General features: G+C 33.2%; 1 protein-coding gene across 3 annotated transcripts in view; it reads right to left on the reverse strand.

The window, feature by feature from the left end:
• Positions 1-24114, reverse strand: part of LOC148623438 (pleckstrin homology domain-containing family H member 2-like) — a 121330-nt gene that overhangs the window by 27931 nt on the left and 69285 nt on the right. For all 3 annotated transcript variants that reach the window (XM_088565231.1, XM_088565229.1, XM_088565232.1), the window contains 13 exons: positions 23644-23680; positions 22460-22530; positions 16409-16547; positions 15574-15704; positions 13649-13759; positions 12000-12086; positions 10830-10899; positions 8879-9048; positions 6918-7085; positions 5896-6004; positions 4139-4251; positions 3739-3915; positions 1894-2114 (listed from right to left, as the gene is read on the reverse strand). In XM_088565231.1, the coding sequence (XP_088421357.1) occupies positions 1894-2114; positions 3739-3915; positions 4139-4251; positions 5896-6004; positions 6918-7085; positions 8879-9048; positions 10830-10899; positions 12000-12086; positions 13649-13759; positions 15574-15704; positions 16409-16547; positions 22460-22530; positions 23644-23680 (1604 nt within the window). The remainder of the gene's footprint in view (positions 1-1893; positions 2115-3738; positions 3916-4138; positions 4252-5895; positions 6005-6917; positions 7086-8878; positions 9049-10829; positions 10900-11999; positions 12087-13648; positions 13760-15573; positions 15705-16408; positions 16548-22459; positions 22531-23643; positions 23681-24114) is intronic.

Raw genomic sequence — 24114 nt, forward strand, 5'->3', positions numbered from 1 at the left:
CCAGTAGCCTGAATCGCCTACCTGGTTAAATTTTTGCCTTTTAAGGGCAATAACTGTAACAAGGAGTTGTTAGACAATTTTGACTCAATTTGATTCATTGGACATATTTGTAAGCCTTATAATAAGGATCATTTCAGCAATTGAAAGCTATTGACTAATCCTAACAGATTTGGAGATGTATGCAAAAATCTACTGTCTGACCCCATTGTTCTATTTTTAGAAATGGCAGCCATGTTTTTTTCTGCAATCAAAAATCTGTCATTTCGTTAAAGATACCCTATAAAACAAAAATGCCAACTTTCATTGAATTTTGCAGCATAGTTTCTAAGAAGCAGATTTTTTAAAATTGTAACATCATAAACAGCAAAAAACGTCCAAAAAGGGCAATAACTCCAACACAGGTCAACAAATTTTCACCAAAATTTGACCACAGATAGAGCTCTTGATGCTGAATAATTTTTCTCCAGACAGATTTTTGTTAAACCTAACCGTTTTGGAGATATATGCAAAAATCTGCTGTCCGACCCCTATGTTCTATTTTTAGTAACAGCAGCCATGCTTTGTAACAGATAAAAGAAATCCAAACAGTCATTTTGTTAAGAATACCCTTTAAAACAAAAATACCAATTTCATTAAATTCTGTAAAGTAGTTTCTGAGGAGAAGATTTTTTTTAAATAATAACATTAAAAACAGGAAAAAAACGTCCAAAAAGGTCAATAACTCCAACATGGGTCAACAGATTTTTGCCAAATTTTGACCACAGATAGATCTCATCATGCTGAACACTTTGAACCCTGTCAGAATTTGGCTAAACCTAACAGTTTTGGAGATATATGCAAAACTACTGTCTGACCCTTGTTCTATTTTTAGTAATGATGGTCATGTTTTTTAACGGATCAAAAATCCCCACTTCAGTTCTATGCAGGATACCCCAAGGAACATTCATACCAAGTTTGGTTCTAATTGGTCAAGTAGTTTAAGAAGAGAAGAGTTTTGAAAAATTGTTAAGGACGACGACGAATGCCAAGTGATGGCAATAGCTAGCATGGCCTTCGACCAGGTGAGTTAAAAACCCCAAAAAATAAACTTGAGGCTCTAAAGAGACTGCATCGCTCACCTGGTTCGATAAGCAGCATTTTATTTTTGTAAAAGCAGCCATGCTTTTTCTTGGATAAAAATTCCTAACACTCATACCTAAGGAACAAACATATCAATTTCATTCAATTCTGTCCAGAAGATTCTGAGAAATTTTTTTTTAAGAAATAAAATTAAAAATAGCAAAAGATGCCTAAAAGATTTAAATGAAACTTTCACAACAGAAAGATCTCATCATGTTGAACATTTTACCTTATGGCAGAATTTAGGTAAACCTTAATATTTTGGAGATATATATGGGAAAAACTTCTGTCTGACCCCTATGCTCTATTTTAAGTAATGGCAGCCATGGATAATATATCTCCACATCAGATCTATGCAGAACACCCTAAGGAACATTTATACATACCAAGTTTGATTCTAATTGGTCAAGTAGTATCAGAGAAGAAGAGTTTTGAAGAACTGTAAACAAAGATTGACGATAAAGGATGATTGCAATAGTTCACATGGCTCTTTAGGCCAGGTGACCTAAAAAAGAAAACCCAAAATAATCCCATCCAGACTTTAGTGGAATGGAAACCTAAGATGCAGTGTCATATAGAACCATACTCAAGCTCTTTGATGATTTGAAACCTTGAAAAATACTATCAAGATTCACTGACTAATATTCATGTAATCATATATTAACAAAGTGTCTACAGAAAACAATGACATCAGCACAATTAGAAAGACTCATATAGACTGCATGGTCTTGCTTAAAAATAATTGCTTGGATCAGTGATAAGCATACTCCTGACCTTGAATCCGCATTTCTTTGAAGATGAACCTTAAGATGCCACATTATGCTTTGTTTTGGTAGAAATAATGACACACACATTGCTAGCAGCTGCCATCCCTGTAAAATAACACTGGCTGCAGAGTTCAATCTGGAATCAGTCAAGTCCATTACTGATCCAGGGGGTGAGGTAGGTGTAGCACGGCATAAATACCAGGAATGTTTACCACAAAGTAATAAATTCTGAAAACAAAATAAAATAGTGACAGAATAACAAATTTCATAGTCACTTAACTGCCTAAAAGACAAAACATTGTTTAATTCAACATGTACAGTAAAGTTTAACTTGGCCTTCCCTTTCAAAATCAACTCAGTAGTTTAATTAGTGGTACCATAAGTGTAAAAGGTCACTGGTATGATCTCAAACTGACCCATACCAAAGACTCTAGCAAAATGCTGCATTATATCTAGGTATATATCAGATAAGAGACAGAGGCCCATCCTAAAAAGGTAGAATAGAATGCTGGTTTTTCCTTAAAAAATTAAATGCTACACAGACATAGCTCAAGACGACCACAGATGTTGAACTATGAACGCAATGAACAGTTGTAACAAAAGCTTGGACATGCAAAATGTTTTGAAGTTGTTTAAAAACAAAAAAATTCCCCAAAACAAAATGTTTAAACAGTAAGGTATGAGTTGCAGTGTAGAAAAATCTACATACACGTAAAATGTCAATTAATTACAAGGATTTATATATAGCAAGTATTAGAAACTTGTGCAATTTTAAATAGTACAATAATAAATATGTTGTGTGGGGAGATATACAGCAAGATTACCCATGATGCATTTAATTGATGCTGAGCATGCCCCGTTAATGGCGGATGATTTCCATTGCTTCAACACTTCATCACAATAAATGTAGGTATTCTGACCCATATGGTTTGAAAAAAAAAATTAAAATATCCCACCTCAAGTTGCCTCCACACTTTTTCAATTGTTTTGATCAATACCTTGATATACGAGACCTTAATCTCTTATCAAATTTTCAACCTGCTCCCACCTTCGAAGGTGTACTTCCCTCCTCATTAAAAATTCAAATTTCTTTTTCCAAACCCGAACAATTGTCATAAAATTAAAAAAAAATGATCAGATATAGTATGAGGGTGTATACAAGGAGTTTTAAATTTGTAACTTTCCCTGAATTTGTGATATCAATGTTTATAAAAGCCTTTGTTATGACTCCTGACAGCGTAGCCCCGCATTTGGGGGTGGTTACCCAATTCATTTAAATTCAAACTCCTTCTTCAAAATCTAATCTATCATCATAATATTTATTTCAAATTTATCAGAAATGGTCTGAGGGTGTATGTAAGAAATTTTGTACCTGTAGCCTCCCGTTCTTGCATGATATCAATGTTTTTCTTTGACCAACTGCTGATATAAAAAAATGGCGGTCGGAGTCATGCCCTCGAGAAAGGCATTCCCCCCTAAATTAAAGCTCTAACTCCTTCAAAACCCAAACGATCATTGTTTGAAAATTTGTTTTAAATTGATAAAAATGGTCTGATTGTGATATATTTTATATGACCTAATGTTGACTCTATAGGCGGCAAGTAGCTGTGGCTAGCATACTGAAATCTCACCATGTGAGATATTGTGATAATTTACGAGATGCGAATCCTTCTATATTTAACTCTTTGATTACAAGGACGCTGATCCTTAACAGCACTAATTCCTATACATAAACTTATGAGAAATAAGAAATAGTTTGAATGAGCATAATAATGGGGGTAATTAAAATCAATCAAAATCTTCCATTGTTCAGGTAAACAAAATATATTCCTTGAACATACTGAATACTAACCTGTACAGGTGTTTTGTGTTGTATGGGCTGACTAGACGTCTGTTTAATAAGTTGACAGAAAAGTTCATTCTGTAGAGATGGATTTGAAAGGCAGATATCACAAATCTTCTGACACAAACTAGTGTGGAATTCCAAATTATTAGACTCTATCATAGAGTAAGTGAATTGAAGAACCAACTGAAATATAAAATGACTAGATAAGTACCAATCACACACTACAATATGTGATATAAAATGATTAGATAATTAAGAGAAGTACCAATCACACAATATAATATGTGATGACTGCAAAATACAGAAAGATTAATTTCTCTGACATTTTTACTCAATTAACACAAATCTGTCCCAAAAGGACACACTGGACTATATATCAATTTATAAATACACAATGTTGGCCTACCTTGAACATTTCTACTGCCTTCAGTTCCAACTCAGCTGAGGGCAAAGTTGTCAATGGTTTGGTTAAGAAGTCTTTACTGTGTAGCAATAAAGGATGCTTCCAATATACTGCATCTAAGTTAATACAATATTATTCTAACAAACATGTTGTTGACATCATTATTTATATCCATAAAAAATGTTCTGCATGGCACAGCAAATGTCAAGTCTGACAAATATGGACACTATACCCAAGTTCTAGATTGTGATGAAGTATTTGACTAAGTCCAGGTTACTGATGCAGAGTAAATGTAATTCAAGACATTAAAATTAAGATTAACCATTCATACTTTTGGGAGATACCAGCTGAATTTCTTATAAAAAAAAAACAATTTTAAGGAACAAAAATTACTATATTACTTAAAATATTAGTGCAGTTAGATTATGCCATCAGTGGCATATTAACTGGGAGAGCTAAGGGGGCTTTACCCCCCCCCCCTGCATCTCTTAAAATTAATAATCTTCACCATAAAATTAAGTTATGAGCATTATATAACTTAGTCTTATCTCGTACAACTACGGGTGAAACCAATTAATATCCAGCTAGTGTATATCTGGTCAAATATGTTTCAGTCGATCTATTTCATGTCATATGTCACCCCCTAGAATGTTTACGACTACTGAAGCATGTGTTTCGATGCAAGTGCATGTACCTTATAAACAGAATGTCCAAGTTTAGGTAAAGGATTATTGATAGGTGAATGATAATGGCTGCAAACTAGCAGAACTATACAGCGACTCATAAGTAATGTATCTTAATATCACCAGCATTATCTTTAATGGTAAAATGTATAAAAAGGATAATTGGAACTTAATGTGAATTGGAAAGTAAAGCCAATTTTACATCATGCATTTTAATTTTAGCAACTTGTCAGAGACCCAATAAAGACTCGTGGTTTACCAGACATTTTGAGTTTTGAAAAGAGTTGACGTCAGCACTTGATTTGTAGATTTTAATTCATAATATTTACTCAATCCCCTTTACTGTCTTCTGAATTATGTAGTGGCAAATTCGGAAGAGTGGAAAAAACATTCACGAGCGTGTTCTATTGGGAAAAAATGTATATTTCAGCACAAAAACTTGATTTTCCACCAATTTTACCCCCTCCCAATCTTTTGCCTGGCTCCGCTCGGCATTAAGGCCATCTTAACAGAATCCTGAATAATTCGCTCTGCCTCTGTTAAAAAGTAAACAAGTTCATAAAAATCTGAAATTAGCAGTGCGGAACAGCATTACCTCTTTATCTAGGACATTAAATTATATCTCGTTTCTTGCATAAACAGATCGTTTTTCTTCAACTGTTTATAGTGTTTTTCTTTCACAACACAGGAACTATAATTCTTTGTATGGTACATTTTTTACTAGAGTCTCCATTGCACTGGTAACTATAAATCTTTGTATGGTACATTTTTTACTAGAGTCCCCATTGTACTGGTAACTAGAGTGCACATTACACTAGTAACTATAATTCTTTGTATGGTACATTTTTTACTAGAGTCCCCATTGTACTAGTAACTATAATTCTTTGTATGGTACATTTTTTACTAGAGTCCCCATTGCACTGGTAACTTTAGTCCCAATTGCACTAGTAACTATAATTCTTGGTCAATTTCTTACTTGAGTCCCCATTGCACTATTAACTATAATTCTTTGTTTGGTACATTTTTACTAGAGTCCTCATTGCACTAGTAACTATAATTCTTTGGTACATTTCTTACTAGAGTCCCCATTGCACTCCATCACTTTGGCTATTATCTGTTCATATTCTGTGCCTACATTCCCTGTACCTCCACCAGAGGCTACAGTAAGATGATATAACCATGAGTCCTGAAATCCATAAAACAATCATTTATTCTTGTGTATTTGGTGCTAAATATTTGCATTTATTATTTTTTTTTCTAAATATCTCTTCAGCCATGATTGATTACAATTTAAATCTATAATTTTTTAAAGCACCTCACAGTAAGATAAAAGAACAGTGCTCCAATATCCCCCGCATAAAATGATCCATTTCAAACATTAAATTCACTGAAATTCACTGAAGTCCAAGGGCTGTAACTTCTGTTAAAGTCACTCAACCATAACCAAAGTAAAACTTCATAATAAGGCTACATACTAAAAACAAACTTATTTGGTAGGAGCATTGCAAAAAAAGTGTGGAAAACTTTAAATTCACTGAAATTTTCTAATTCCAAGGGCCATAACTTCTGTAAAAATCATTCAACCATAACCAAAGTCAAACTTAACCTGTAACTCTTCATGATAAGGCTACATACCAAAAACAAACCTATTTGGTAGAAGCATTACAAAAAAAGTGTGGAAAACACAAACAGATGGATGGACGCCGGCATTTCCATGTCCCCTTGCAACGTGTTGCGGAATACAGTGACATTTTTTGATGAATACTGATGCAGAAGTAGAATTTAATTAATTACACAGAAGATTGGTGATAACACCTTCAGTCATATTGTTTAATCAAGGAGAGTGGGAAAAATTCCATTCAAGGCCATTTTGCTTAGTTATCATTGTCTTAGTATTAACAGTGATGTAGGCAAAATTGTGTTCAATTACAGTGTGGCTATTGAAACTCTGAGTGGCCATAGTTGCAACTTGAGCCATCTGAGCCACACAAAAAGTTCATAATCATCAACTACCTTTTCATGTTGACTAGGTAACAAATTACAAATTGACAAATTACCTTTTCATGTTAACTAGGTAACATCAGATAACCACAAATTACCTTTTCATGTTGACTAGGTAACATTAGATATGTAGGTGGTAATAATGGAGGCCATATTGCTATCACATGTTTAGTTGCCTTGCCTGCTTCAACTTCATCATCAGAATCAAGACTACTGTCCACATCCTCAATTTTAGCTTCTTTCAGATGGAACTGTCCCATGGGTGTCTGAAGATGCAATGATAATGTATTTAAACCATGTTAAGTTTCAATAATAAGATATGAACAAGATGTATCAGATTGAATGAACAACATTATTTTAACATTTTTCTTATGCTTATGAATTTGGGATACTAGACAATAAGGATATTTACACAGATGCAAACATACTATGAAGACAAATTTGTCACTTTCCTAAGGCTTTTAGGGAAGTAATGAACTTTTACAAAGAAAAGTGGTTAATTGTTATTAATAAAAACAATCTTAGGAATGGGCTTGATTGTTAACACCAAGTATTACTAATGTTTACAAAATACTCCTCTGAAAGTATAGCTGATGCCTTTTCATGACCAACACTCAAGCATACACTTGGGTTTCAAAATTAATATATATATATATATCTGCAAGTATATTTGGACTCTATGATAGACAGAGATTATGAAAAGATGCTTAGACATGAAATGAAAATACATACAACCCAAGCAAAAAGCTTGTTGCAAGATTTCCTGAAAATTTCTCAATCACATGCCTCCACTAATTTTAAGCTTCATGTGATATTCTAATGCAAAAATAAACACCTTAGATAAACAATGTACCATTCATTTCTAAATTGAACAAGTCATGAGGGTATTGTAAGCTGCTGACCTGACATGAGATGACATGGTAAACTGTTGACCAGTCATGTGGACATTTTAAACTGTTGACCTGACATGTGGACATTGTAAACTGTTGACCTGACGTAAGGATATTGTAAACTGTTAACCAGTCATGAGGACGTTGTAAACTGTTGATCTGTCATTTAGACATTTTAAACTGTTGACCTGTCTTAAGGATATTAAATACTGTTGTCCTTACATGAGGATATGGTATGCTACTAACATGTCATGCAGATATTGTACACTGTTTACCAGCCATATAGACATTGTATACTGTTGACCTGTCATGTGGACATTGTATGATGTTGACCTGTCATGTGAACATAGTATGCTGTGGACCAGTCATGTGGACATTGTATGCTGTAGACGAGTCATATGGACATTGTATGCTGTTGACCTGTCTTGTGACTATTGTATGCTGTTGACCAGTCATGTGGACATTGTATACTGTAGACATGTCATGTGGACACTGTATCATGTTTACCAGTTATGTTGACATTTTTGTATACTGTTGACCTATCATGTGGACACTGCATACTGTTGACAAGTCATGTGGACACTGTATGCTGTTGATTTGTCATGTGGACATTGTATGCTGTAGACTTGTCATGTGGACATTGTATGTTCTTGACCTGACATAGGGACATTGTATGCTGTAGACATGTCATGTAGACATGGTATGCTGTTGACCAGTCATGTGGATATAGTATGCTTTTGACCTGTCATGTGGACATGGTATGCTGTTGACCAGTCATGTGAATATTGTATGCTGTTGACCAGTCATGTGGACATGGTATGCTGTTGACCAGTCATGTGGACATTGTATGCTGTTGATCTGTCATGTAGTCATTGTATGCTGTTGACCAGTCATGTGGATATTGTATGCTTTTGACCTGTCATGTGGACATGGTATGTTGTTGACCAGTTATGTGGATATTGTATGCTCTTGACCTGTCATGTGGAAATTGTATGATGTTGGCCTGAAATGTGAATATTGAATACTGTTGTGTGGAACAGTGAACTGCTGAAACATGCCTCCTAAGTCTTAGTCTTGGTTATACAGACATACTTTGTATAAGTAAACCAGTAGTCTGAATTAAATTTAGGTGGTAGTTTTAATCATAATAGTTCAATATATCATGTTACCTTATCTGATTGGTTTCTATAGTAGATGAAGTATCTTCCAACTAACACACACCAACATTTCCTGGAAATACCATTTTTCACTTTATAGAGTGAGCCCATCAGTACAGCTTTACTGTCCATCTGATCAAGTAAAAAATTTGTTGCTCGTCTTTTAAACACTTTCTGGAGTACTGCAAGGATAATACACACCTCAAAGAAAGTGCCCATTATTATCTTAATTCTTATCATTCTGGACCAAAAGGACAGATAAATGTAATAGAGGGGACAACAGCCTTTACTTTAATTAGGATGTATTTCATAATCTAAATATTTACCATGAATTATAATATGTTGATGCCCAGTTGGTTTGGCTGTTTTCTATGGCTCTATAGATGCATGTTTAAATAACGATGAGAAATTTTTAAAAAGTGGACACAGTCAATCTGTCACAATCCTAAAGTGAATCTAATGCTACTAGAAGTTTGATTTTAAAGTAAAAATAAAATTGGACATGTTTGAACGCACTCCCCATTCCCCATGCATTAAAACTAAGGCCTTTTTCAATTGTTATAACAAATCTGCTATAGCAAAATCAGAGAAATTAACAAAGATCTATATGCGAGCTCATAGTTATTGTCTTTGTAACACTATAAATACAAATGTAACAACAAGGGAAGGAGTAATCAAGAGAACCAAGGTTATAGCGGTAATCAAAAGAATATAATCCAGGGACAAAGACCAGACATAGAAAACAGATATACACACCAAAGAACATGAAGTAACTAAAATCATACATACAAAGTAACAAAAGGAAATGGGCAACTTGGACTCCACTAAAAACTGGGAGCATGGACCAGGTGCACTGTTAGGGTAACTGTCCTCTGCTTTTCTAGAAACAACCGCCGAGTTGCTCATAAAAAGTCAATTCCGGGGTAGACAAACGAGAAAAGGAAAACTATGACACAAACAAATCAGTTTTCATAGTGCAGATGGATATACCGTAACGATCCACGAGTTCATGATGACGACCATAAAACTTCTGTAGTGATGACCTCGATCTTGTAGCAACATAAATCTGTTCCAGAAGCCTATTTGTTAGAATTATTGCATGATACAAACAAGTCATAACATATGAGTTGTGATATGAACACTCTATACGCAGGTGCTGAAGGGATGTTGCCACAGATGAAAGGAAAGTTGACAATTCTGAATGAAAAGTCATCATGTTTGTCGTAAAGTTTGTTCAATAGTTTTCCTCTACCATCGATTTCTAAGTGTTGGTCAAGATATGAGGCTGACTTCACAGTTTATGTAGTATCCTTTATCTCAAGTTCTTTGGGGTAGATGCGATGTATCAAATCCCCGAAATTAGGATTGTTTAATGATAATACGTCATGTATATAGTGGAAACTGAGATTAAAGGATCTAGCTAAACGATATTTTTTCTTTCGGATCAGATCAGCTATAAAGTCAGCCTCATAAGAGTGAAGGAATAGGCCAGCAAGTAGAGGAGCACAATTTGTTCCCATTGGAATGTCGACCGTTTGTTGAAAAACATGTCCACCACACTGGGAAATAATGCAAAATTAAAAAAAAAACATTTCTGATAATTGTTAAAAACTTCAATGCTTTCTAAATTTTTGCTTACATCATATTTTGGTGTGTTTTATTTAAGCTTTTTCAAATGCGAGGACTAAAAACCTCCACAAAGCCAAAATATCCCAATTTACAATAAATAAGAGTTTTTTGCCTTTCATTATTAAATTGAATATAGTTGGAAAACAGTTGTTATAAAAAGTTTCTTGTGATATCATGTTCTTGTATACAATTAATTTTTGGATTTAGATATTTTTTATTCTAATACTGTTGATAAGAGATAACACATGTACTGCATGTTTTCACATTAATATAATCAGTACTTTTGTTTTTCAAAACAACCAGTAAAATTCAACATGTTTTTTTCCAATCTTACATTTGATCCATCTTTCTGTTTCCCATAAAGTATCAGCTGTAAAGTAGTAAGTCTTCTTTGATGTTGTTACCTGAGAAAATTATTGATAGTCAATAAACATTGACAATGTTTATCTTTATGTCCATACTTTCCAGACTTACTATTTTTTCAATTATGAGAAAAACAGCATCACATTTTATTTTTTAAATTTACAGGAATTAAGAGAAAACATTACACTATAGATAACAATTAAAATTGTGCCTATTGAGTTACTCCTTCAATTTTTAGGGTGAAAGTTGAATATCAAGTGTGGAAAACTTAAACTTTAAATTCACTGAAATTTTCTAAATCCAAGGGCCGTAACTTCTGTAAAAATTGTTCAACCATAACCAAAGTTGAACTTAATCAGTAACTCTTCATAATAAGGCTACATACCAAAAACAAACTAATTTGGTAGGAACATTACAAAAAAAAAGTGTGGCAAACCTGGGCAGACGGACTGATGCCGGCATCTCCATGTCCCGTTGTGAGGTGTCGCAGGGGACAATAAGTAATACTGAAAATCCATATTTTTACCTTTTCTGTTAACTGACAGAATTTCGGTAAATAACTCACACATGTATTTATACACTTTAATAGCAAATTACAAATATGATTCTAAAGGACACATTATCAGCTTTATTTTGACTACTTTTGATAAACAGACACACTGATAATGCACTTATAATGCAAAGATCTAGGTTCAGTATGCTTTTGGTACTACATAGAGGGGCGCCATTTGACCCAAAAGTGGTAAGTGAGATTATACAATCTGCAAGTTATCATTCTTGACTTGCTTGATTTAGTGGGAGATGACTACTGTTTTCTCAAAAATACAGAAAGTACTATGGTTACATTAAAATGTGGCATATTGTGACTGAAAAAGCATCATTTGTTTTGTGGGTTTTTCTACACCATGAATCACATCTACCATAGGCAGTGTCTAAATTTTATATTAACTAGCTTAAATAGGAAGCAGACAAGAGAAGAAATCTGTAAACCTAGTATTAGACCTTCCATCGATGTTGCTCACCATAAAGCTAGTGGTTGTAAAAAAAAATGCAATGAAAATGTTTGTTACTAACAGATTGACAGACAGATGTAAAAAAGTAAAACTGTAGGAGTATAAAAAATACAGACAAAAGTTTTTACCTGAAATGACATTTCTCCTTTAGTATGTACAACCCGTGACTGTTCATCTAATTTAATAGATCCCTGAGGTTTTCTCAAAACATCATGCTGAAATGTATTTCATATATATATAATATGATTTTAGGCTATGCCTATGATGAACGGAGCTAAATGTGTGCCCTCAAACTGTTTCGTTAAAACACACTTAGACTGCAATTATACTAGTATTGAATGCTAACCATGCAAATGAAGTACCCTTGATTGGAAAATTGTATTTATTGATTAAATACTATAACACTAAATGAGTGATTAGTAATTCGTATCAGCCCAACTAAGAATAATTCAAACAAGAAAAACTGTGATAAATCGAATAACGAATATGAAATTTCCTTGATATTAGTTAATTTGCCCCTAAAACAACTTTATGTTAGTTTAATCTAGATCAGCATCTAGGTACAAGCAGCCGAATAAATCCCAATTAAGAATGAAGAAATTCGAAAGAATAATAACAATTTTATACTTGAAATCCTTTTATTGTTATCTTAATGTAATGAAAATAGCACTTTTTATTTCTCCCTGGACACTTTTCATTACCTCCAGGATGCTTTTTAGTATGACAGCTTAATCTTTGTTTACAGTGCACCGCCATGTTGCTATGGGTGAAGTCTCATTCGATGAGGAGAATGTGTGAGACTTCCTTCAGGGAAAGCTTTATACATTTCTACGCAGCCAATAATTTCCATATAATTATTTAATAAATAAAAGAACATTTTTCAAATGTCCCCCTCATAAAAAAAAAGTGTAGAAAACTTTAAATTCACTGAAATTTTCTAAGTCCAAGGGCCTTAACTACTGTAAAAATCATTCAACAATAACTAGAGTCGAACTTAATCTGCAACTTCTCATAGTAAGACAACATATAAAATATAAAATCAATTGGTAAAGCATTATAAAAAAAAGTGTGAAAAGTCCAAGGGCCACAACTTCCGTAAAAAATATTCAACCGTAACCAAAGTCGATCTTAATCTGTAACTTCTCATAGTTAGGACTACATAAAAAATATTAAATTAATTGGTAAAAGCATAACAAAAAAAGTGTGGAAAACTGTAAATTCACTGAAATTTTTTTTCAAAGTCCAAGGGCCATAACTTCCGTAAAAAATCATTCAACGGTAACCTCAGTCGAACTTAATCTGTAACTCTTCATAATAAGGCCATATACCAAAAACCACTTATTTGGTAAAAGCATAACAAAAAAAGTGCAGAAAAACGTGAAGGGTCGGTCGTATGCCTGGCATTTCCATGACCCCTCGTGACACGGGGAACAATAAATAAATATAAAATTGTTTCAATCAATGTATTAAAAGACAATACAACACCTCTGCACTTGCGCAGTAGTCTACTTCCGTGTTGACTCGCTTACAACAGAATATATTTTAACCATTCATAGTTCTGGTCTTACATTCTACATACCTAGGACGTCACTGACGCTCTATCCATATAAAAATACAGGTTCCATTAGGAATTTCAATTATGTCTGTATACTATCATGACCATTCTGGACAAAAAAACAATTGAAGAACCATAATTTTGAAATGATTAAGGTCATTAGGTAAATTTTAACCTGCTCTTGTGATTACATATGATTTTACATGTATTTAAAAAATTTACCTGAGATTTGTAATAAAATAATTCTCCATTCCTGAGAACAAACCATCGCCTTTTCCACATCTTAACTTTTCCACTCAGCTTGGATAAGTAACCAAACTTTTCTAGTGTATTCTGCAATATTAAAAAAAAAAACTTTAAGTGTGCACAGTGATAATATCCAACACGCCTATATAGCACTCTTTAGATAAGTTATGTACCTGTACCAGAAAAGAGCACAATATCTGCATTGAAGACACTCTTACAACCAACTCCTTACTGGACACCATTCATCATAGGATTAAACAGCTATTTTCTGTCGTTCATGCATGTATGAACGGATCTCAGAGCTCCCAAACCCAATGAATGGCCATAGGCTGTTCATGTAATGTTTGGGAGTGGAGAGATCTGTTCATAAATGCATGAATGACCGAAAATAGCTTTTTAATCCTTATAATTCTATCCCGACATTTGGGAATTATTTTTTTTTTATAAAATCTATTTCTGGGAAAATTTAATTTTGGGGCGAATTTACTGGTAGTTAGATTTTTTAAAAGCATTTATAAGTTTCTTTCCCCGAGCTGAAAATTACTCTCTGTAAACAAACTATTCTTACAGCGATATCATGCCGTTTAGTTCGTTGCCACACTGTTTCGAACTACACAGCCGCCATATTGGTTTCAAGTTGACTGGCGTTCATGCATGTATGAATGATCTGGCAAAGTTCATGCAAGTATGAACTTTCTGGCAAAGACATTCTCGACCAATCAAAAGCGGCTATAAGCATGAAGAATCTCATGATTAGAATTATTGCAAAATGATCAAATAGTATGCAAGAAAAAATCTGATATATTTACATGGAATTCATCAGCTGTATAATATATTAAACAAGATTTTCCCTTGGCAAATTACTGTGAAAACCAGTCCCATCCAAAGTTTGAACGCACTTTGTGAAGAATTTGAGAGATTATCCACACTAAGCCCCCAACCAAAAAGAAATCCTTCTTGACAGATTTCTGTGAAAATCAATCCTATCTAAGCCATCTTCACCTAAGTCTGAAAAAAATCTATCAAAAAGAGGAGGGCTATTCAGTGACAACATGATTATGATACAAAGATGGATGTATTCCCACAACGAAAGAATAATAACAATGACAAAATCTAAAAATGTCTGAATTTCCCATTACTCTTGCCTTTAACATCTTTTCACAGTGATACCAAAGAAAAATCATTATGTGTTCATTTTCTTTAACTGGAGTCTGATAACATCATTACCTGATATAGAAGTATGTGAGCTTATGCTTCACTATTATACTTGAAGAAAGATTCACCTTTACTACTATATTTATTCACAAACTGTTATGAACTAATATTAATTTAATGCTAATCTTTTTTTGAAATGGCAAAAATTGGCAACACTGAAAATTAATGTTTACAGTACCTGAACTGATTCATGTAACTGTCATCATTTAAATTAGTTATCATTGATTGATAGATTTCCTGATTTATTCATAAATGCTACAGAAATTCTTGTTCCTTGTCTTTTAAAACAGTTTACAAATTATTAATTTGATTAATTTTATATCAATTATTTTACATATACTTAAATCTAGAAGACAAAACCTACACCCTAAAAAAACTGTGAATAGACCAACTAAAATTCTAAAACATGGTACAACACATCAAGCTTAAGCTGCATAATTGAATGGCTTTAACTGACAAAAAAATGTACAAAATAAGAACAATAAATTCAGTACAGTAAACTGAAAGTATATGTAAGAATAATCTTAAAGTCTCAAAAACTGCAATCATTAAAATTGAACAGTGTTCATTATTTAAGTTGATGAAAAAAATTCAAAACATAAGAACACAACAATTCAGATAGAAGTGAATAGCCTACCATAGTTAGCCTTAGAGAATATACATAACAAACACTACTAGATGCTTACCTGTTTAAAGTTCTCTGCAGCATATTTCAGTAATTTATGTTCTGGTTCTGATGTGTCTGAGTCACTTTTCCCTGAGTTTTCTTCTGGTGGGTCTACATAATCACATGAAATTTCAGAAGAATTTGAAACACCTGAAATATAGTTATATTTGACCTGGTTAAACTTGTAGTCTATTTCACAAATTTAAGGGAAAAGATCATGAATTTAAAACTGTGCAAAAGTAGATTGATCAGACACCCCAAAAAAAGGTGGAAGGAAAATTTCCTGGTTTACAGTTTAAAGAATGATAGTTACTTTCCATTTTGATACTGACAATATCATGAGGAATATCTCGCAAATGTGTGAGCAAGAGACAGGATGTTCCACACGACATTGTCTTTTCAAAATGAAAAGTAACTATAATTTTGTAGATTGGTTATCTAATAATTGCATTTTTTACCATTTTAATGTACTTTTCAGCAAAAAGTCTAGTAGTGCGACTACTAACTGTTGGTGTGTGATGTCATTTTTCATTCAAAACTCTAAAGAAGATGTGATGACATCACAACCACTCCCATTGTTTTGACAGATATTATCAAATATCATGTCATGTACAGGAGATAGAAAAATATCTGTCAACAAGATCCAAGGTAAAATGTGCAGATTACCGATAAATTAAGATTCAACAATCACAGATATGTCTACTACAATTAACACAGTAAGACCCCCATGAAGCTTCTATGTTAACCCCAGGCAATCCAAAACATATTTTTGAACTATTATAACAACAAGAAGAAGTTTAAACAGCTCACAAGAAGTTTTATTAACACACAACTTGACGTGTCAATCAACTTACCCCTTTTTAGTGCCCCTGAACTGCTCTGTTGAATTTTGTTGGTCCTCATAGGTTGTGTAATGATGAGAGGGAATTCTTCTCCAGAAGAATCTGTAGATGATTCCTCCATAAATGGGGTGTTCCTTATCTGGGCTGCCTTCTGTAAAATACAGAAGACATAAGGCACGCAAAATTAACCAAAACCCGTTATCTATGGGTTAACAGACTGTATCTCTCAATATCACCTGTGATCGATAATTTGAATTCCGCTATCTATGGGTTAGCAACCTGTTAACCCACAGATAACGCTCGCTAACCCATAGATAATGCTTGCTAAACCATAGATAATGCTCGCTAACCCATAGGTAACGCTTGCTAACCCATAGATAACGCTTGCTAACCTGTAGATAACGGAAAATTAATTATCATTACCGTTTGCTATTGATAATTTATTTGATTTAACTCATTTAAAACACTGTTATATATGAATTAATTGACGAAATTAGCGTTATCTAAGGGTTAGCAAGTGTTAACTATAGGATACCGAAGCTAATTCATAGATAACGCAATTAATTCATTGATAACACTTTGACCAATCAAATCGGGTAATACATCTATATTTGGAGTGCTGTGCTAAAGTATTTATTACTGCTTGCTTTGTTGGTCCCGCTTTTTTTAAGCAGAAAAATCTTAGCATGCTTTAAATGTTCATTTGATATATGAAATAAAATATATAGTCATTATTTTTTTTGCATGTTTTGTCACTGGAAACATGTAAATCTACGATGTTATTCTGGGTTGTTGCACTATACACTGTCCCGTTTTGTGGGAAATTGTGGCTGGAAAGAGTAAGTTTCTTGTGTTCTGGGAAACGAAGACTTGGTTAAGTACTTTATAAAGTTAGGCCAACTTGTCTCAAGGCCGAGTCATCTTGTTCCTGAATCGACTGACCAATAAATACGTGTTTTCACACATTGCTGATAAGTTCTAGGTTGGCGTAGAGCATGCAGGTTTGAGGTAACTATTACAGAGTACATAGCTTAATGGAAAAATATGGGTATGACATTATTTTCTTTTTATCTTTTGTCAGATTAGTGTTTCCTTATCAACTAGAGCGGTCATACTAAAAAGCATCCAGGGGCGTCAGAGTAGCGTAAAAAGCTCTCGGGGATTTTTTTTCTCGTCAAAATATAAATATAAAAGCAATGTAGATTTTTAAAAATAAACCACAAAGCTTATACAGTACAATCATAAAAACATTTGAATAAGAACCATGATTTTTTACTTGAAATAGTGACATTGGCCGACTAGAACATAGGCCATAATATTAAATTTGCTACCATGAATGAAAAACTCCTAGATTCTCAGCCCAGATGGATCCAATTTTCACGTTGCCCTGAGTTTGTCAATTTTTTTTTATTTTTTTATTTTTGGAAATATTTCATGTCTTGTCTGGACCCAGTTTGTTAGTTACTTCTGATTTGTGAACAAAATAAAAAGTTCTTATTCTATTACTTCTTTGAAACATTGTTCCAAATCGAAGAGAAAACTGGTACAGATGTAGCATGAGAGGCATATATACTTTGATAGAACTGTAACATACCCTGTTTGTCCCAGTTTGTTTCCTCCCTTTTCCTGTTTGCACCAAGTCTTTTCCCCTTATTTGACTTGTGAAAAGAGTACTTTGTTTTTAATTATTATGGAAAATTTCTTCCATCTTTCCCAATAATGTTACCGACAATGTAATTAAATAGTATTTTTTTAATGGTACTAAAAAAAACTGACACTGATTAACTACTGTTTATTAACTGTTTATTGAAAGTGTTGAATTGTGCAACATAATGTATAATCTTTATTGCATTAATAGAGGCGAAACAACGCAGCAAAAATTAACTCGGGTTGAACATTTAATGGGGGCAAAACAACTCAATACCTCATTGTACTAGTAGAAAACATTAAGTGTAAGTATTTGTAAGAATCAGGCAAAATGGAAAAAATCAGAAACATGCATGTAAAAATCCCACCGATCTAACAATATTACTCAAGGATGTTTTCTCTGTTTGAAAAGATCATTATTTGGTCTCTGCATCATTGGATTTGCTCAGAAATTTTTTCAGCAGAATCTTGGAAAATTGAGGTTTTTGACTGAGTTATCTGCCCTTGACATCTTCATTTTCAGTGCATTTCAATGAAATTGTAATTCAATGGTCCAGCATGATGTGAAAAATCTTGTCTGTTTTCCATGATTCTGATTGTGCAAATAGTCAAATTACACATGAAGGAACTGTCCAAATCCTTGTTCAACATTCAGGATGAAAGCTGTGAAGTGTAGAAAAAGTTCATGGAGATGATTTAATGACATAAGCCAGGAGGAGCACACAAGTACAATTGTCAGCATCATAAATAAAGTTAGTACTTTTTTTAAAATCTTTCCTTTGTTACAGGTATCAAAATCTAAGAATTTCAAAAAGTTTTGGTGAAAATACAACATGAACCACCTATTTTCTCTGAATGAAAGTGTAGAGAAAATAACGGATAATCATTTTGATCATAACGTGTTTTTTTTTTCATCTCAAATGGCAATTTTGGATACATGAATATATGTAGTTCATGGATTTAGACACTTTCTGCTTAAGGCAGTTTAGGGTATGAAACACTGTCAGTTGCATAATGTGCTGTTGAAGAATATTGTTTTGTCACATTGGGGTGTTTGTCCTTCTGTCACATTGGATTGAACTCCTCGGAAACTGTTCGTTGGATTGTGTTCAGATTACTAAAAATAGAACATAGAGTTAAGACAGCAGATTTTTGCATATATCTTCAAAACTGTTAAGTTTAGCTAAATTCTGACAAGGTAAAAGTGTTCAGCATGATGAGATCTATCTGTGGTCAAATTTCGATGAAAATCTGTGAACCCATGTTGGAGTTATTGCCCTTATTGATGTTTTTTGCTATTTTTGGTGTTATTATTATCAAAAATCTTCTTCTCAAAAACTACTATACAGAATTCAATGAAAGTTGGTATTTTTTTTTTAGGGTATTCTTAACAGAATCACCATTTGGATTTTTGATTGGTTAAAAAACATGGCCACCATTACTAAAAATAGAACATAGGGGTCAGACAGCAGATTTTTGCATATATCTCCAAAACCGTTAGGTTTAGCCAATATCTTTCAATTGCAAAAATATCGTTATTATAAGGCCTACAAAGGTCTTTAGAGATCAAAGTTGTCAGACGACTCCATGTAAGGGTTAATGCCCTTGAGAGGTGAAAAATGAATTTTTTTTTTTTTTTTCAGTTTTCAGCCTATATCTTGAAAACTATGATAGATAGAATGAAACTTTCAATTGCTGAAATGATTCTTATTATAAGGCCTACAAAAGTCTCCTGGGATTAAAGTTGTCAGACATTTGACCCGGAAGTGGTTAGTGAGACCTAGATCTACAAATTTTACAGGAGTTATGGGACTTTGTTGAATTTGTACATACTTCTATTATTCCATGTACCTCAGTAATGCTTCAGTCTATATGTTTTTTGGGGGAGCACTTAGTGAGTGTGCAATAATAAACACTAGCCAAATGTATTTATAAAATCTTGATTTTAAATTTTAGAAAAATTATTACATATTCTGGTCTAAGTACTACATTTACACGTATTGTGCCTGAATAGTTGCATATACATTTGTATCATTACTGGACTCAGCTTCTCCAAGTAGTATGGATGTACATGTACACAACTGTTTTCATATGATACAATTAGTCATACCCACAAACATTGAACATATTGTATATGTCTATAGTATGTAAGAGTCATGAATTTGGGAAATATGCTGCAGTGAATTACAATGAATATATATATAATAATGAAAATGATCATTTTTTATTATGTTATTACTTTTTTTAGGCTACACTAGTCTTTGCAGTTGAAATTTGGCTGCATGAAGTCATTGTGATTGGAGGATAGACCAAATTGGGACTAGTGTACACTGACTGCAAATGGCATTTTCAACACATGATCAAATAATTATGGAATGTTAATGTATATGGGAAAATGAACAAAATTGTTGTTTCGTTGTTTTAAAATCGATATCCAACTTGATGATAAATTAAGGTAAAAAGGAGCAATTTTATAAAGAAAATATGTGTAAAGAACATGTATGTGTACAGTATACAAAAGTTTTAAAAGAAGAATTTGAATGTGTCTTTTACTGATGGTAAATAAATCTTGTTTGCTGTATTTTTGTCATTAATATTCTATAGAAGGGCAGAAATGGATTTACAAATATCAAAGGTCAGTCAAATACTAGTCACAAAAACACCAGACAGGTAAAGATAGGGGGAAATTTTCAACTGGGCTAAGGAGGTGCTGTTCTAGTGATTATATATAATCAAACTATCTGTTGGAGTGTTGGTGGGCATCGGGCACCAATTTGGATCGATAGTAGGCAAAGAAATATGCATTTGCAGAAAATCTGGTGTACAAATACATTTAAAACTTAGTTTTTCAAAAACCTGCATTATCTTGAATATCACTAATCACAAAGGTAATAAAACATGACACTAAAAATGAGAAATTATAAAATAGTAGTTCAGAAATGTCAAGTGGACAAGAAGCCATATTTTTTATAATATTTAAGATAATTTGTTTACTTTCTTAGATACATGTACCTTGCCTTATAACATTAAAGGGATTGGTAGGAAATCATATGGACCACCTTGCTTTTAAATTTAAGAACATGACATCATAATAAATGTCTTTTCCTCACAGATGATTAATAGTCAACTACATTAGTTCGTGATACTTCAGGTGAAATGGCAACATATATGGACTAGATGGACCTCAGTAATTATTCGGACTATATGATTTTTTTGGGGCAACCAACAAGTCCATATATTGTTCTTATAATTTGCTAAATGAGGGTACAAACCACCCCCCACCCCCCATTTTTGTATGCAGGATTTAGCCAATTTTTTACTGGATTCAAAAAGTTTCTTAATTGGATTCAGATGCAGAGATGTGAATTGTACGCTGGACTTGGTCCAAAATTCATGCCGTACACTGGACTCAAAGGGGCAATTTTGTTACTAACGAACAAGATTATTTAAAGTAGTCCAAAAATTCTTGTGTGTAATTTTTTTTTACTACTGGCTTGCCTTATATGAATGCATAATACCTGAAATTTGCATAGTGGAGGTAGCCGAGGGGTCAATTGAATTAAAGGCAATTTGAAATTGGCTGGAGATGAATCATGATTTTTTTTTTGTCTCGAACAAATTCAATTTAGGCAGGGAATATTAATACATAGAGGTTGGTACTGGCTCATGGCTACTTGCCATAGGAAGCACAAGATGGTTCTTTATATTACTCATCACTTTTCCTTTAAACTGGCTTTACTTTGAACTTCCTTTCCGAAAGTAAAGTTAGTGGTTTAATTTTATTCAAAGAACAGTTACATATCAAGATCGATATTGTGTTGAAAAATTATGTACACCCTTTGCAAGGGATACCCACAGTGAACATTAAACTGGTTGCACACACCCATTCTTGCCCAAAATGTCTGTAACACGTCATTTGATTGGTCAAAGTGTTATCAATGAATTAATTGTGTTATCTATGAATTAGCTTCGGTATCCTATAGTCAACACTTGCTAACCCATAGACAACGTTAATTTCGTCAATTAATTCATATATAACAGTGTTTTAAATGAGTTAAATCAAATAAATTATCAATAGCAAACAGTAATGATAATTAATTTTCCGTTATCTACAGGTTAGCAAGCGTTATCTATGGGTTAGCGAGCATTATCTATGGATTAACAGGTTGCTAACCCATAGATAGCGGAATTTAAATTATCGATCACAGGTGATATTGAGAGTTACAGTCTGTTAACCCATAGATAACGGGTTTTGGTTAATTTCGCATGCCATAAAGACATACTCAACAACTATTATGTAACACAGAATCCGTTCCAGTAATACACTTTTAAAGGTAATACAAATGAAACAAATATTACAAAAACATGAATTATCTATAGCTGACACTCCTAATTATAATCAGTAAAATAACTCACCCCTTTTAAAGTTGTATATACAGGCACATCAAACTCTCCAAACAGTTGACTAACTACAGTCTCTGGTGTACCTTTAAAATATGGTTAGTATAACATCCTTAGAAGAACTTTCTGTATTAAACACACAATACAATATATCTTTTTTCTCAATGGAATAATTCATTTTTTTTATATGTATTAGATCCCAATTACTTCAGATAAAAGAAACAAGTAATAATGGCAACAAAATATTTACTTCCTGAAAATTTCATCAAAACTCATTTAAAGTTGTTTTGGAGAATTTATGTTTGAAAATAAAACTAATCACTATATACCTCTTCTTAAATAAAAAGGGTATTAAAAAACATAGTTTGTGTCTGAAAATCCAAGGTGACCTCTTACAACCATCTATTTCAACCTTGTACAACCAAAAGGAATTAAAAGTTTATATTCAGAAGAAACCCTTCCATATTTGATTCTTGCTATATTTAATTATGATTGACTGGTTAAGAAAGATATTTGCCAAAAATTGTGTTTCCTACAGGGTACAGGTGGCAACTTTGAGCAACTGCAGCTCCCAAAAGAAGCCATATAAATTGCTCCAATGGTGGATTGTTAACAGATATGACACCCACAAGATGCTGATAACAACTCGAAGCAACAGAGACAACTAAATGTAACCGGAAAACAGTCAACAGCTGCTTCAAGGGGCCGACAACTTACTTCAATTCTTGTACCATGTGTACTGTTGACAACAATGATAATGTTGACTTGAAATCTCCCACTTAATTTACTTCATTGTAGAATTTCAGGGGAACATCAAGTAATTTTTGTATCTACCTGTAAGGGTCCTGGGGACCAATATCAACAACAATTTTCAATCACTTGTTCAGCATGTCTAGGCTGTTGTATGACAGTTCTGTACATTCTGTCCTAATTAGTTTCAAAACATTAATTTATGTAGAGTCAGTGGAGTTTTAACTTTGAAAATTGGCCAATCAGAATTTTCTGAAGAGGTCTGTATATAGTATCAGAACATTGGCATGTATCAACAATGCAGCCATAGGGTACATCTATACTATGTCAAAGTTAGTTTCTTTTAATGTTTGAAGTGATTCCTTTTTATGACTTCACGTTTCAATGGTGTTTATCTCCCTTTTATTGCTCATAAATCAGCTGTAAATAATGATGACAGTAAAACTTACAACTAATCTGATTACTGGTATCTCTTTTGGACACATTCTAAAAAAATATGAAAAAGATTTAGAAGGATAGAAGAGCATTATAAAAAGCAGTCAATGTCAACTGATTCTTGAATGCATCTTTTACAAACTTGTTGCTTGTTTTATTTCATATATGAAGGAAAAGGACATCAATCCATCAATAATTGTAAACTGCTTCTTCCTTTACTATTCACTAACACATTTCATAACAAATTTGGGGTGATGTAACTATGAATAATACAAAAGCTTGTCTAAACAAGAGGTAAGACAAGTTGTTGTGCTACGGATTTCCCAAATTGTACTTCCTAAAAACAGGAGTACCTCCACAACCAAATAAAGGGCATAATGGAACATTAAGTGACACCCTGCCACATAATGGTGACAAAAAGGGGATGGAAAACTGTTCAAATGGCATAACTCTGAAAACCTGCATTTTGGATTTTGCTGAAAATT

Source organism: Perna viridis, chromosome 2 (genome assembly GCF_037379345.1).
Source record: "Perna viridis isolate PV_CMFRI_1.1 ecotype Kerala chromosome 2, ASM3737934v1, whole genome shotgun sequence".
NCBI classification, from domain to species: domain Eukaryota; kingdom Metazoa; phylum Mollusca; class Bivalvia; order Mytilida; family Mytilidae; genus Perna; species Perna viridis.